Raw genomic sequence first — 16,439 nt, 5'->3', positions numbered from 1 at the left:
TTTTTTTTTTTTTGTATTCTACAATTTAAGTTATTCGCATGCTTAGGTGTTCGTGATTTTATTTTCCACTAGCAGACCTACATGGAGTGTGAAATGATTATTTTGTTACCAAAACGGAATGCAATGCCACTCCTTCACTACTCCTTCTTCCTCAATTTCAAACAAATTTTCTTTGTTGCATTGATTGCAGCTATAAAATATTTTGTGTATGCCAATTATATGTAAATTTGAATTTCATTTTTTTCGCATATGTGTCAGTAATTATAGCATCCCTATGAAGCTTGGCCTCCTTCTTTGGTTCACAGTATTATAAAAGCAATGCAGTGGATTCTGGACTAAAAGTGCTTATATAACATTTTATCACCTATCCCTTGATTAAAAGATCTCCTTAACCGTTATATCTTCGGAAAAAGACTGTTTACTTTTCATGTCGAAAGTCGTTCAATGTTTGATTGAAATGTAACGCAAATATTGGGTAGTCGAAAAAGTCTTTTCGTATTTTAAATGAAACTTCAACTTTTTTTTCATATATTTATACTAATAAATAAATTTTGTTCGACCACTTTTTGCTATTTTCCGCTAGAGACAATATTCCATCAGTTCAAAACTTTTCTGGTTTGTCGGCGAAAAACTGCGACAAATAATTTTCACAATCTTCTTTTGAAGCCAACTTTATTCCATTAAGAGAGTTCTGCATTGGCCGAAGCAAATGATAGTCCGATATTGCAAGGTCAGGGCTGTATGATGGACGCCAAGCCAAGCCCTCCCAGCTTTTGCCGAGTCATCAAAGATGTTTGTGGGCTATCGTTGTTCTAATGGAAAACGAAGCCCTTTCTGTTGATAAGTTGTGGCTGTTTTCTTTCGATTGTTTGCTTCAATTTCATCATTTGTTGACGATAGAATGTATAATCAACCGTTCGATCAGGCTGAAGCAGCTCATAGTAAATTATTTCATTCCCACCAAACACTCAGCATAACCTTTCGAGGCGTCAATCCTGGCTTTGCGACCATTTGTGAAGCTTCACCACTTTTTCGCACATTATTTTCTTTTTAAATGATTCAAAACCGTTTGATGATGAATGCTCATGTGTGTCAATCTTTTCCAAAATTTCATCGACTTTTTCAACGATAAGTCGACCAATGAGAGGTGCATCTTTCACGTTGAAATTTTCAGAACGGAAACGAGCGAACCATTGTTGTGCCACACGAACTGATAGAGCATCGTCTCCTGAAACTTCACAAATTTCATTGGTAACTTGCGGGAGGGAAGAATGCCCCCTTTTTTATACAAAAATTTCAAAATATAATATAGCAAGTTGCTTCATTATTTTCACTCATCTTTAAACAGCTGTAGCTTTTTTTCAACTTCCCCGAATTCAATTCCTTTTTGATAAAAGGAAGCTTGAAATCTCACTTTTCAAACACTATATGGTATGACACAATGTGATTGGTGGCATTGGAAATATACGACTGCAACGACATCTATTGACAAAATACGAAAAGGTTTTTTCGACTAATAAATATTTTAAATTTCTATATAATTTGGAGCTTTAATACACTTGAAACTCAAAATTGATGTACTAGCTCCGGCTGCAATACCTAACACCTCAACCTTCCCAGACTACCGAAAGTGTCAGTGATTTGGATGGATTAGCGGGGAATTTAGTTATACACATGCAATGAAAAATTATGATTACTTCGTTATCAAACTGATACACACACACCCATGTACTTGACCATATGTATGTAAGCGTTTCATGTGAGGAATGGAAATGAAAACTAACAAGAAATTTCAAATTGATCACCATCGTAACGCTGCAAATAAAAGATACATAAATGTCAGCTAAAGCACACAAATAAATGCTTCAAACACCACACAGCTAACACACATACACATAGATATAACAGATATAGCAAATCTGCTAACGTCGCTACTCTATCAAAGCTCAGCAAAATGCGCTTCCAGACGACAGTGCTGGCCAGCAGCGCATTGCAACAACAAAGCAATCGCTTTTCATTTTACAAATATGTATGTGTGATTATTGAAGCATTTAGTTATATACGAGCAGCTTTGCGTGGCTACAAAAGCGTTCAATTGCACAAAAAATGCGATAAAAAACTTAGCACAAACTTAACAGTTAAGCGAGTGACGCCAGATTTCAGTGAAATAATAAAATTAAAACTAATTGTAAGCCATTAAATTATGGTGAAATAAATGCGATTTGCTAAAAGTATAATAAACCTGCTGGGATTAAGGGGACAGTAAAGCTTTCGGTGTGTATTTTTGCATTTTTCATTATGCTAGTCTTCCAAAACTTTGGTATCGCGGGGGGTAAGCAAAAAAATCATTGCACACAACAGCCTTAAAATATAAAGTTAGTCTTTTTCAATTTTTGAAGCCATAGTCTTTACATGATTTTTGTTAGAAAACGAAAGTCTCAAAACAAAAAAATTAACAAAGCACAAAAGCATTTAAAGCAAAGCACGCAAATCTGCTGCATAATTATACAAACATATGTACATTCATGCTGAAAGCAACAAAAGTTATAAGAAGCAGTTTTCTAAATACTAGGCATACTACAGTTTATTAGAACAGGAGAAGGGGTAATTTAAAAAAGCATGCGAGAACTAAAGCATTTCTGTGTAACTGGAAAGTTTTGAAACCGCTAACGAGTTATGTCAAATTTAGCAACACACATTACCAAAGGGGTTTCATGGGCTTACGGCTTTTAAAAAATGGAATTATTTTATTGTCTTTTTAAATCCCACAATCCCTTTAGAATATTCTCCCGAATTTTCAAGTTGATCCGAGTAACAGTTTTGGAGATACAGCCTTGAAAACTTGTGCGCTCGAGGTAGCTATGGTAAGTGCGAAGTCTTCAAACACGTGTTCCTCGAAACTGTGTTTTTGAAGTCGGTTGGATAGATTTCCAGAGAATTACTCAACCGATCTTCATCTTCATGAAATTTTACACAGGTCTTTGACATACAATCAATTCTCAAACACTTGGACGAAGGATTTTTCTTGATAGCATCTTTGACATACAATCAGTTCTCAAACACTTGGACGCAGGATTTATGTCGATGAAACTATTTGAAAAAAAAAATATCGCGAAATTTTAATTCTTTTGTAAAAATGTCTGAAAAAAATCCAATTTTCAGTTCTCAATGTCCGACTTTAAAATATTTTTTTCCAAAAATTTCAGATAATAATAATAAGAAAATATTCTAATAAAACATTTCGTTTTTTATATGAGAAACGAATTGTAGAACAAAGACTGTTGCTTACCCGAGGAAACCCATGTAACCAATTAATTATTTCAAAAGTACTGTGTGGACCCGGCAGCCTTAAGTAACTCGTGTTAGTTGGATGCATTCGGCATTCCACGTAGTGAACGAATCGAACGAAAGTTGACGATTTTGATACCGATGGTGGACAATGCGTAACTTCAACTATTTTTAAAAAAATTCACTTGGTATTTGGAATAGTAATGAAATAAAATTCAATTCAATCCAAATTCGAAAAATTTTAAATACGGAATAATCCAAAGGTTTCCGATATAATTTAGGCTTTGAGTTGAGAACCAATCATTTGAATTTCACTTTGTAAAAAGTCTCGAGGTTCCCGAAATCTAAAAATTATTTTATTTCAAACCGAGCCTCGCTTCGCGCTTATTTCAAGTGTAAAAATCAAATATTTCCCATAATTCATGCACAAAATAGCCTGAAACAAAAATAAAAGAGCATAGCATAAATGGTGGAGTGACTAAGTGCGGTTTAGGTGAGCGGGGAGCACAAAAGTAAGCAAACTAGCTACACATACGCTCATGCCGTGGCATGAGTAATAACTTTACAAATACTGCGAAGCTTTAAATGATAATAAAAACAGCGCAACGAATGTCGGTTAGTTGAGCGCGAAATTTAAGCAGGATATACCAAGTTGTTAGTAAGCTTTAAACATGTTTACATTGTTGTTGCTTTCTGGCACCACAGCGCGACAGCCACACACGAAAATCCCAAAATATACATAAATTATATATGTATATGTAAATATGCATATACATAACGGCGTTAGAAGCAGCGTTGGTTTGCGCGAGTGTCGCATGACGTAAGCCGCGTAACAAAAAGCGGGGCTTAAACTGATACGTGATTCCCTTTTATTTATCTGCATAAACATATGTACATAAAATATAGCGAGTGTTTGGCGAGGATTTAAAGAGTAAGCAGAAAGTTGTTTGCGAATGTAGCACGAGTAGAGAGAGAGCTTAACAAGCAGAGTGAAGGAGCGGATAGCAGGTACAGCGGGTGCGCAGTTAAAAGCGTCTAAAAAGCATAAAAAGCTCCACGGCCTGTCGCGACATACACGTAAGTACACATACGAAGGTAAACGGCAACGATCGCGATCCATTGATCCATTACGAGTTTGTGCCTCGTTTTTGCTAGCGTCTTCTTCGTGCCTCGTAGTGCTGTGTGTAGTTATGCATGACCAAGTTGTGGCAATTGTTTGTTTTACTGTTATGTATTACAATCGCTACTACATTATCTAAAGCGCTTAGCAATGCATATTCCTTAAATAAAAAACAATGCAATAGTAAATAAAAATAGTAAGAAGCGTTTGAAGCAGTGCAACAGTAAGGTTACCTGGTGATCTGCCGTACAAAAAACCCACAGCGTGCCAAAGCGACTGGAGGATGGATTTTGGTTAGAGGGGGATGTCAGGGGTCTTTCAAAGTTCAGCTAAATATGTGATTGTGTGTGTGTGTGTGTTCACAATTTGTTCGTGTATGTTTGTATTGGACGCCGCCTTTACCTAATCACAACTCATAGTCTCCGTGTGAGTTTATTTTATAGATTCAAATGTATTACTTCTCGGAAGTATTACGTACCGATGCTAAAAAATCAATAGTCACTATTTATTATAATTAAAAACTGAAATCCATAAGAAGCCATTTTAGTATACAACGAAAAAGTGAAATAAAAACTGGATCATTTTAAGTTGTGTGGAGTATTTGTTTAAATTTCATTAGTGATACCGTTAATTCTACTATTTTATATTAATATATTTGTTTATTAATCAATGGTCTTTATTATTTTTAGTATTCTTTTAGCATGTGTGCAAGTTGTATGTGGTTTGTGTATGTAAATGTGACAGATTTCATCAAATGAGCGGTAATTGCGGCTTTTAGAGCGTTTCTCATTTCAACATTTTTTTTTTAGGAATTAACAATTTTTCATCTTTTTTAACTCACGCTTAAAATTATACTTTATTTCGAGCAACAATTGTTCTAAGTAAGAAAACCGTGCATTCGGCATTTAATTTTAGAGAGAAATCTCGAATAGCGAGACCGGCTGCAGGTCTTTTTGAAATTTTATGCATGGAAATGTGCTTTCGTTATTTTGGAGGACTCTAAGAAACTTTTTGAATAGTTATTTTTATTATTTGCTTCAGATTCTTTTTAAGTGCCATTGTGTAACACCAGATTCCTTTTTTGATGAAACCTTTTCTTAAATTAAAATTGCGTGAAAACAGTTTGCGTGTGTTTGTGATGTGATGTGTGGTAACATTTTATATGCTGTTATTTATTTCCCTTAATGCAATATTTTATCTCAATATAAAATTTAATTTTTCTTTGGAAAGTTTTGCATACAAAAGAACTTGCTTTCATTTAGTAAAAGTAAGAAGCTCGTGAGCCTCCTATGGATAATGCATACATACTCATAATCGTATGTATTCGTGTAGGTACGTAGGCACCGTCATACTATACCTTTGACCTGCAGTACGGCGGTGTATTTAATTTCGGCAGCCGGATTCTTAGCCACGCACGTATATTCACCGGTGTGCGATGCCGACAACGACGGTATGCTCAACAACGACGAGTACTGATCGAGCATTGTGACATTGGCGCCCAACAGTTCGGGCAACGGCTCGCCATCTTTGAGCCAAATCAATTTGAGCGGCGCATCACCGCGCGACACACCGCAGACTGTGCGCGTGCGCATACCTTCGGCGAGGCCATCTTGAAACACGAACGGTTCTATTATGGGTGGGACTGTAATAACATACAAGAATATCGATTATGTAATTTAAAAATTTCAATCATATGATTCGTTATCTAAAATAAGCATATATTCGTACGGCTGGCAAGCGCCCAAACGCAGAGGGAGAGTGGAACTATACCAGCGTTGGGTTGCGGCGGACCAACGTTGTTGTAGTGCGTAGAGAAGTTATTGATGTGTCAGGAGCGTTGCACGCGTTTTGCTGAAAATTTTTATAGTTGCTTAAATATGTATATTCATATTGCTATATATGTTCACTATATACCGTTAAAAGTATATCTGCGAGCTAACTTTCTCTCAAAGTTGCTTGATTAAACCTTCGCAGTTTTGAATATTTTTGTTTCTACAATACGTTAACACTACAAATTTGAAGCATTCCAGAGAGAAAATAAACTATTTGGTTTCAAAAATTCAAACGAATCATAATTATATATATTTAATGTTAAGGAAAAATCTTTGAATCTCATCTTGCTGTATAAACATACTACAAACATAAACAATTTTTTGACTTCAAATGGGTTCAAAGCCATTTACATACGTACTTTCTTTCAACATAAAATGCATTCTTAATTGAAAGGTAAATCAACGGTAAATGATATATCTATATATACGAAACGGGCAAAATCAAAATTCATTCAAAAACACTACTTCAGTCTATGTATATATAAAATATTTATGTACATACATATAAACAAACTTGTTGTAGTCATATTTAAACTGTACAATTACAACAATCGTTGTAAAAATCAAAAATCAATTGCACAAAAATATTATTTAACTAAACGTTGAAATAAATAAAATACATATTTTTTATATGAGCGCAACTATGGGCGCGCTTTGTGGTGGCTTCATCTCTTTACCATTGACCAGCAGCGCTTGAGAGTTCTCTACCTCGGCTGCTGAATTGCGCACGACGCATGAGTAGTTGCCGGTGTGATCGGAGCCGAGCGTTTCTATGACCAAAATGCTGTTGTACTGGTCCACCTGCTTCACGGACATATGCTGCGTCGGATCGATCGGCCTGTTGTCCTTCCGCCAGGAGATGGTCAGCGGCAAGTCACCTTTTACCACTGAACAGGTGAGCGATGCCCGGTCGCCCATATTTAGCTGTAGAATCGACGTCTGAAAGGGGCTCAATTTAGGAGGAACTGTAGGAAATTGGAAGTTTCAAGGGAGTTTGGCAGTGAGGACAGAGAGAAGTACAGAATTATAGTATATTAAAGCGGGTGTCTGTAAGTTCAAAGCGCTGCGTTTTTAAATAAGCATATATATTTATGCACATGTGTTTTCAAACTCACCTTGCGAAGATGTCGAAATAAATATTAAAATATTTTTTTTTTTTTGTCACATATATACTATTTTACGATTTCGTTGTCTGCTCGTTTGAATATCTTTCGTCCTATAAATGACAAATCTGGGTGGATGATTTTTTCAAAATACCCTACTAGACTAAGCTCTTTAACTCTTAACCATATTATTGCTTTGTTTTAACTACAGACTATTAGCAGTATCATGGCCACCACTCTCAATATAATTCAGAACTGGACTGGGTCTGGGGTAGAACCCGAAGGAAAGGACCTATTCACAAGAAAGCATAAAACTACTCAATGGAGGTTCCATTCTACAAATGGGGCATAACTCTCTCTCAAGGACCTCACCAAGTACCTTGGTTAGAGCAATTCTTATGCAGTTGTATGGTGGATAGGCGTACGGAAATTCACCTGCCGGAAGTTAATGAAAAGGGTTCATGGGTTCGCTGCGCTGTGCATACAATTCCAACATCGGTCTTGAATTGGCACTAAACCTGCCACCTATAGATCTCTTCGCTGAAAACGTCGCAGTAAAATCGGCGGGACGGCAACTGGCTGCAGAAGGATTTAGATGCAGAACTTTCAGGCATAGCTCGGTTGGTAATGATAGTTGGGAAAACACCGACGACGTGACCCCACTTTACATAGAAAACGATGCCTGGTAAAAGCGTATTGGTTAGCACGGGCAACATTTTAAACATTTACTTTATCCAGAGTCAACATCTACATAGACAGCCAAGCAGCAATCAAGGCAGGAACCTCGTATCGAATATCGGCCAGAAGTGTCTTGGAAAGCAGGGTAACAGTGTAAAGTGTTGCCAGAAGTAAACAACTTAACTTCTACTTGGTGCCAGGCCAGTGGACGAGATTGCCATTAGAGTAAGGCTAACATCCGAAAAAGTGATCAACATTGGCAAATCCATGCATTGTCTATACGACGACCTCAACAAAAGCATAGTCAAGAAAATCAAAACCCCATGCAACGAGCTATTTGGGTGCAAAACTGCAAAAGTCATATGCAAAACAGTAGATCAGAAGGTCATAGCATACCTATTGGCAAAAAAAAAAAAAAAGAGATTGTAGGATAATGATGGGAATACTAACTGGTCACTGTCTGCTGGGGCCACACGCCCGCAAAATGGAGCTGACAGATCGAGAAGACTGTAGGAAATACCAGCGACCATTATTTCGCGACCATGGTTTCGCTGGTGCCCTGTTCTAGTCATTTCCTCTCTTGTACACTTGTCCCGCCATGACAAACGATATCGGCAGTGAGGCCGCAGAGTCTGTTAAAATTCGCGTAAAGCCCTGTCATCCTAACCAATGACTACTCTTCTTAGACTTAGCAAGTGAATCTGGTATCGCAAAGGGCTAAACTGGTCTACGGCCGTCTTATTGATCTACCAGGTTAACCTAACCTAACCTATTTTAACTATTTCTCTTTGTTTAATATAACTTTAGAAGTGAAAGATTTATGCATACATTCCTTGCTTACCTCCATTTCCTCTAATTAACCTGTTTGTGCTCATAAAATTGGGTAACTTTGCTTTCTGTTGCTGTTAATAAGCTAACTGATTACGGCTTATTTTTTTGCAATTAAAAAGCTTCATTGTAGGTCAGCACGTTCAAATTAATTAGACGTTGTGTGAGCGAAAAAATTTTTTCCTGTGAGACTGAATTCTGCGTTTGGAAGTGAAGTAGGAAGAGACTTTCTGATGCTCATTATAATTATTGAATTGAGCAACATCAAAAAAGAGACCCGACAGAAATCGCTTGCTTTATGCTGATGAGCAGGTTTAACATAACTGTTTTGTATATTTTTCGTATAAGCAGCTACTGATTAAGGCCTCGCTAATTAGCCATGAACGGAGAAGGCCAAAAATAAAAATACATTAAGTTTTCTGATAACTGATTCGGTATTAATTTTTTAAAACAGAAACTTCTGTTAACTAATTTTTGTATTCTTGTAAAGATTGAAGATGGAAAATAATATCTTCCATTTATTTCACTCATTTTAAAATAATAATTTTTTTTTTTTTAATAATATTTTTCACAAGCTGCTGAAGTGAACAGCGTTGCCAAAGTTAATAGCTGGCACGCCATTAAATATGTCAACGCCAATACTCACACAAACACCAAGGCAGACACCTTACCGCAAACCCTTGCGACCCAGCGCCATTTACGGTATTACCTGCATACATGTACGTATGTATGTAAGAATGTGTCAGGCATGTGGTGTACCAATGGAGTGATGTGTTATGAATGCAAGGAACACTTGTGGAGTGGCGGCAAAGTAAATATGCAAACCTCAAAAACCAAAAGGCTAATGAGGTACAAATCCTCAGTCATATTTATTTACTTTCATGCAGGCACTTGCATATGTACGACCAAATGAGCCAGACTCTTTGCGGCAGCGAGTCCCTAAAGTGCCAACAGCAGCAACAAATGCCAGAAACATACATACAATTGTAGCATTGTGCACACTTATTTAAATTAAACGTTAAAAACGGGAATCCGCACCACCGCAGATTAATTCCTATATACATACATACGCCTCGTATATACGCGAACACATATACAGCTTAGTTTCGCTCGTGTTTATGAAAGTACACAAAAGATGCCACAAGGGCCTAATTTGTCCAGGATACCAAAAAGTGGGTAGAGGGCCGTCGCAGGCGGGGAAATTGTGTATCGCTGCAAATACTTGGAAATCCGTAATAGCATGCTATTGAAAGGCACAAAATATCTCAGCGGAGTCGGCAACGAACAAGTGAAAGCACAACTTTGAAAGTCTTCTGACTTATAGGAACAACACCGCTAGGAAATAACTTTGGTTCAGGAATGCATTTTTCTTTCATCCCAAATCGATTACAATTTCATCAGTTTCTCAGCAGAAGTTACGTATGTCATTAATGGATTCCACGAAAGAACCGAAATGAGGACTAGTTGCATCTATATGTATGTACTCCTGTCGACTCCTTGAAACACCTTGGTTCTTCCAAGTCCACAAGCGGTGCTGAGCATATAAGTAAGTATATAACTCTCGATAAGGCGCCCCACTTGACTTCGGCATACACGAATGATTTTGAATTATGTATTCTCACATACGATTATGTAGCCATATGAATGAGCACACCCCACTTTAGCCTAGGGTGCCGCGCGTTAACTCCCACTCATTCATGTCGTGACACAAAGCACAGTTGATTAAAACGGAAGAGAAACGAAGTATTTGGGAGGCGACGAAATGCAATTTGGTTTGTGAAGAAACCGAAAAGTTGCGCAGCATTTCTGGCCGTTGCAAAATCTTCTATAAATGGTTGAGGGTGTGAGTGTGGCGCGAAGCCGCGAAACTGCTGAATGACAAATGCTCATTTGAGGTTTTGCTGACGTTGATTGTGGCAGGTGAAAATCAAATTATTTAAACGCCCTTCTTCCACAGACAATTGCAATCAGACTGCTAACCGAAGATATCGCTTTCAAGTGATTATTAAAGGTGACCAACTGCCACCCTACATTAGGTTCTATGGATTTTGTTATATGCTTAAGTCAATAAACGATTACATATATTTTTAATTTAAAGCAAAAAATTAAGGTTAGAATACTAAATCTGGCACTACCCGAAGTCTATAAGAAAATAAAGGCATAACCTTAAAGACTATCAACTTCATCATGAAACCAAAGTAGCTGACAAGAATCCTACCCTCCAAATATACAGTAAACCAACTTCAGCTGATCTTCTGAAACAAACACATATTCTTCATCTTCCAAAGTACACTGGTGGCTACACATTAAATTTCTTTGACTTCTACATACTTTTTTGGAACTACTTAAGGCCCAGTACTAGACAATAAATCCGCTAACACTGTCGCGGCAAACGAATATCCGCGTTCGCCGAATGTGTCAAATTTTTCAACAAACACCCAGAATAGCTCTCATGGTGGATATATATATTACTTTTAGTAGTATATACCAATTAAAATATAAAAGTTATCAAAACTGAGTGGCCGCCAGTGTGGTTGTTTGCCGTGCATAAGGAAGTACAAAACAGTAAAGCCTGCAGCAACGGAGCACGCATATTTAAAACTTTACTAATAAAACTAAAAGCGATTCCAATTATTACTTATTTCAATGCCAAAAAGTTTTTCAACTCTGAAACAATGAACATTTTGCAACACAACAAGTTCTCTGCTTGTTTCGAAGCAAATAAAAATGACTTTGTCGTCGAGCTCAGCCGCAATGTCCGCCTTGCTCATCTCGTTGTTGTCGTTAAGGCGTGCAGTTGCTGTCTTATAAGCAACCGCAGCTAAGTTTGCATTAGTTCCCATTTCGAAGTGATGAACTGCGACTCTTTTGGGCAGCAACTCAATAACAACACAAGCGTTCCGCACAAGCGACCGCAAGTTTCGTGCTGATAAGTGCCTAACTCCTCCCGCTCATTCGCTCATTGTCGAAATTAAAGCAATAATAAAGTTAAGCAATAATGCGGACAAGCAAAATATGCGCTTGTGATAAGAAAAGTTGGCTTCCGAATTGAAATTGCTGCCGCGCGCTCTGTTGTCGCAATTATAAATTTAATTGTTATTATTGTGCCTACAACTTTGGAAAACATTGGAATGTGGTACGCATTTTAAATGTAACGGTTAAAATATCTGATGACTATACTTTTATCTTACTTATTCGTCTCACACTTATATCGCATATGCTTTAATTTTCCCTTCAATAACTAATCCACTAAATAGCTCAAAACGATATTTTTCACCGCGAAATGTTTAGGTGTCTCCCATACGGGAGGGATAAAGAAAAACTATATTTAATGTTATTGGAGCCTTCCCTTGCACTGGCTAATTTCCATATGAATTGCTATTGTCATTGCCTCCATATTGTTGCTTTTGGCAATTGTGTTGTATAAATTGGGTCCCCCTTTTTTCTTTTTCTAGTGGCGATATTCATGCTCGCTATTCACCCCTTTATTCACACACTTAGCTCAGTTTCGCTTAAAGTATACTGACCTATGACTGTGACTTCGCCACTGCGCCGTGCACTGTGGCCCTGCTTGTTGCGCGCCCAGCATGTGTACACGCCCGAATCGGTGTTTTTCTGCACCGGTGTGATGGTCAGCGAGCCGTCCGGCTGCACGCGTTGCCGGATATCATCTGGTAGTTCGCGGCCGTTGCGCTCCCAATGTATCTCCTCGATGGGGTAGCCAGCTACGGGACACTTCAAGTTTAGGGTTTCACCCGACACGGCAGTTACTTTCGGTATGAGGCGGATGTAGGGTAGACCTGTAAAAGGAAGAGAGAATAGTGAAAAATTAGGTTTATTGTTGCAATTCAAATAACGATTGATTAAAGTTTGGTTGCAAGCTTTTCAAAGTTCAATGAAAATGTAGAATTTTTAAGGATTTAATGTATAAGGCGAGTTAGTGAGTAAAGACAGCAGTAAATCGGCTTGAAAGTGATGCACTCACTCTGTCGGTAAGCTGCCAGAAATATTAACCAAATTGTAAGCATATAAAAACTGCCGAATAGTGAACATTTACGTAATTCGTCGCTTGGTAAACAAACAAATTGCACTCACACCAAACGCACACTCGTCTGAAGCTCCACATGTCCAGGAGATATCAGCGAGTGTATATGAGTATATGTGCAGGAGATATCAGCGAGTGTTTGTACAGTTTTCCGCTATCCTCTGGGCATACGAGTACACATTCGGCCACAGAAAAGGAACAGGCAGCATGTTTTGGCTTTATCTATGTGGGTCAGTACAGCGTCAGCAGATTCCTGTGCCGCAGTTGTGGTTCGCCATGCTTTTTTCTTGTAGCCCTTTCAATTTTGCGTTGAGTATGTTTATTATTTTTTGCATTTCTTAACAAAAAAGAAACACAAAAAAAAAAAAGAAACAGAAACAGAAACATAAAAGCAGAGAGCTATGGCTGTTGAGTGTAAAAAGTGTGGCATTTGCATTTTTGAAAGGCGCTCTTGTTTCCAGTTGAAAATTTACAAAATTTATGACAAACTTTATGGCGTATGAATTTTTTATTTGCTGAAAGCTACCGCCAAACATTGTCACTGAAAATATTACTGTCTCCGCAAATGTATGGCATGCTGCTGCATAGCTGAGTTCCGATATACCAGCGACGCAAATAAAAATAAATGTTATTTAAGCTGTTTTCAGCAGTTAAAGCCTCTTCAAGCTAAAAAATTATTGAAAAGTGGTTTTTTGAAGTGATTTTCAGTATTTGGTATTTGCTTTTGGTAAGAAAACGTGTAATTTTTAGAAAAAGAAAAGCTTTCAGTCTCTTAGGGAGTTAGAATATTTTTGAGGAAAGGCATGAAAAAGAGAATTTAAATTTTAAGCAATGATATATACCATAATAAGGAAAAAGTGCTCAAATTCGGTGTCCTGGAATTCACCCCAGTGGATATACGTCTAGCTACAATTCGCATCAAAGCGAAGTTGTTCACCAAATCGCTGATTTGCGCCCACGCCCCAACGGAAACAAAGGACGATGATTTCTATGAGCGCTGCCCCCGCCACAATGTCAAAATCGTGCTTGGCGATTATAACGCCAGGGTGGGCAAAGAAGGTGTCTCCGGAGGGGTAGATACCGATAGCTGAAGGCCGAAATGCTTGAGTATAAAGGGCTTGACTACTATAACACTCTAAAGTTTTAGGAAAAGATGCGGAGACTAACAGAAGTACGGGAGCATACTCTTGTAGAACCCCCATGCGTCAGCTTCTTTGTGGTCGGACGAAAGCATGCCCGCTCACACAAAAACAGAGACCCAAAAATTTGCGCCAACTAGCAAACTGATAGGAAAATTAGCTGTTTTTATGCCAATGTGGTCGAACATGGTAACGCCGCAAAACTAGTACGGCTGTGTAAGCTGACGTTGAGCAATACCAAAAACTCCGTTAAGATAGGAAGGAACCTCTCTGAGCTTTTCGATACGAAACGAGGTTTCCGACAAGGCGTGATGCAGCGAAAAGGAAGAACGACTGGCGCAAAAATTAAATTAAAAAGTCTCACTGCTTTTTGCAGTATATGTATGTATGTATATGTGGCTCTGTGTCTTTTTGCAATTATTTTGGCGCATCGAGAATGCGGCTTTCCATGAACATCAATAAATCTCTGCGAGGCTTATTTTTCGAATGCATATTTATCATGTAAATACCAGTACATATGTACATGCATAAGGTATGCATGCGAATAGCGTGCCGTTCCGTTCGGCGGGTTCGCAATGAAATTTTAGCTGACCGTTTGAAAAGTGCGCCGCGGGTGCAAAATGCGGGTTAAATATTCGAAAAAAAAAACAGAAAAGTAGGAAATGAATTTGTCCATACTGAATGACAGCGTCGGGCAGCTGAAATGTTGGAGGCAAATAAACGGGAATTTCGCAATTTTCCTGTGAATGACCTGCAGACATATGGACAATGAACACACACAAACATACGGTTTGTGGACATATAAGCCAATGGCCGAATCGTAGAGTGCTTTTGTGCTCTAACCGGATGACAACATTTTCATAAAGTCATGGCGCCTGAAAAGCTTTTTAAAATAACATCGGCCTTCAGAGGCGCATTCGAAAATATTAAGAAAGTAATTAATTTTTATAACTTTGCTTGTTTATTATGCCGTTTATTATATGTACTTACCATAAATATTTAAACGTGCCGCATGCTGCACCTTCCCCGCACGGTTCTCCGCGATGCAGGAGTATTCGCCGCCATCTTCCACCATGACATGGCTAATGTTGACGTGACTAATTACATCGCCGTGGACAGTGATGTATTGCCCAATCATAAATCTGTGTGGCAGCGCATGGAAGTAAGCGTGTAAAAGAAGAATTGTTTAGTGGCGGTGTAAGTGAGTGTGCTTCATAATGCAATACAAGTAAAGTTAAAGCAAGCGCTTATATAATGTAAAATGAGCTTTTTTAATGTCAAATGATAAGATGCGCCGTTATGACAGCTAATCAAATTATTTAAACACAATCAAGCGCATAGTTCAATATAGAATATAGACTCAAGTCATCAATTTATCATTCTTGTCTAAGGTTACTCAAATTTCGATCATTTCTTCAGAACACATGCATTAGTGTGATTGAAAATACTGTGGAGAAAGTATTGGCTCTGCATCCACAACTAAAGAGCTCTTCAGGTGCAAATGTATGCTTGCGAAAAAATGTGAAAATATTTGGTTTAAAGCCTTCGAGTTCATAACTAAGCAATTTGCCGTTGACGGCAGCAACACAATATATCCTTGCCTGTGGCACTCTCAAGTTTCAGGAATTAACAGTGTTTTTGAAGCAGCGCTTGATGAGAAATATTTATACACACATTTATTTATTTTGAGTTTAAATTTTGTTGTGTTTTCTCATAAGCGGTTCATAAGCGCCGATTAAAACCGAAATCAATCAATTTTAATTACCTAAACTGAATTGTTGTTGTTGCTGGATTTTATGGCAATTCGTTATGGCACTGTTATGCGTTATCTATGTGTGCAGCAAGTATACTTGTAGTACTTATTTATTTTATTTTATTTTATTTTATAAAAGTTTACATAACAATGAAATTATTACATAAACTAAAGATAACGCAGCGCTACCGTCGGAGGCTTTCGGCTGGCATGTTGACTAGGGCGGTATCAAATGCGTCGGAGTAGGTCGGTATCTCTAAGGAAATTGTATATCCTGCTAATATTATTATCCATCGGGTTTTTTAACAGATGTGTAGGGTTAATACCATTGAAATAGTGTAGTCTTTGGGCATCAAGCTTCGGGCAGCAATCTAAGAGGTGGTTAATGCTGAGTGAAGAGTTGCAGAACGGGCAGCGACTAGGATTAGCGCCTTGAAGCAAATGAGAGGTTGTAATGTCGTGTGGCCAAGCCGGAGACGGGTATATGGAGTTATGTAGTTTGTCGGCATGGTCGGAGAGAAGCAGGGTTTTGTGCGASTGGGATTGATTGAGGAGTAGTGATGGTTATATCGGCTCCACTCGGATAGCAATTTTTTTTGCCTCTCATTATTTATATTCCAGTAGATATCCCTTTTAAAAAGAACGTTGGAAGT

The 16,439-nt window shown here is 38.0% G+C and overlaps 1 protein-coding gene across 8 annotated transcripts in view; it reads right to left on the bottom strand.

The window, feature by feature from the left end:
• Positions 1-16,439, bottom strand: part of LOC108968971 (Down syndrome cell adhesion molecule-like protein Dscam2) — a 109,526-nt gene that overhangs the window by 17,173 nt on the left and 75,914 nt on the right. For 5 of the 8 annotated variants that reach the window (XM_018933380.1, XM_018933382.1, XM_018933384.1 and 2 more), the window contains exons 8-10: positions 15,024-15,175; positions 12,377-12,649; positions 6,918-7,205 (exon numbers count right to left, since the gene is read on the bottom strand). In XM_018933380.1, coding sequence (XP_018788925.1) covers positions 6,918-7,205; positions 12,377-12,649; positions 15,024-15,175 — 713 coding nt within the window. Of the gene's footprint in view, positions 1-5,765; positions 6,051-6,917; positions 7,206-12,376; positions 12,650-15,023; positions 15,176-16,439 lie in introns of all 8 variants that reach the window. The other 3 variants (XM_018933381.1, XM_018933383.1, XM_018933386.1) reach the window with 1 other exon arrangement.

The sequence above is a fragment of the Bactrocera latifrons genome, unplaced genomic scaffold (assembly GCF_001853355.1).
Source record: "Bactrocera latifrons isolate USDA-ARS-PBARC rearing strain unplaced genomic scaffold, ASM185335v1 scaffold_235, whole genome shotgun sequence".
Lineage (NCBI taxonomy): Eukaryota > Metazoa > Arthropoda > Insecta > Diptera > Tephritidae > Bactrocera > Bactrocera latifrons.
Note: the sequence above shows the minus strand (reverse complement) of the source record. Positions and strands in the feature narration are given on the sequence as shown.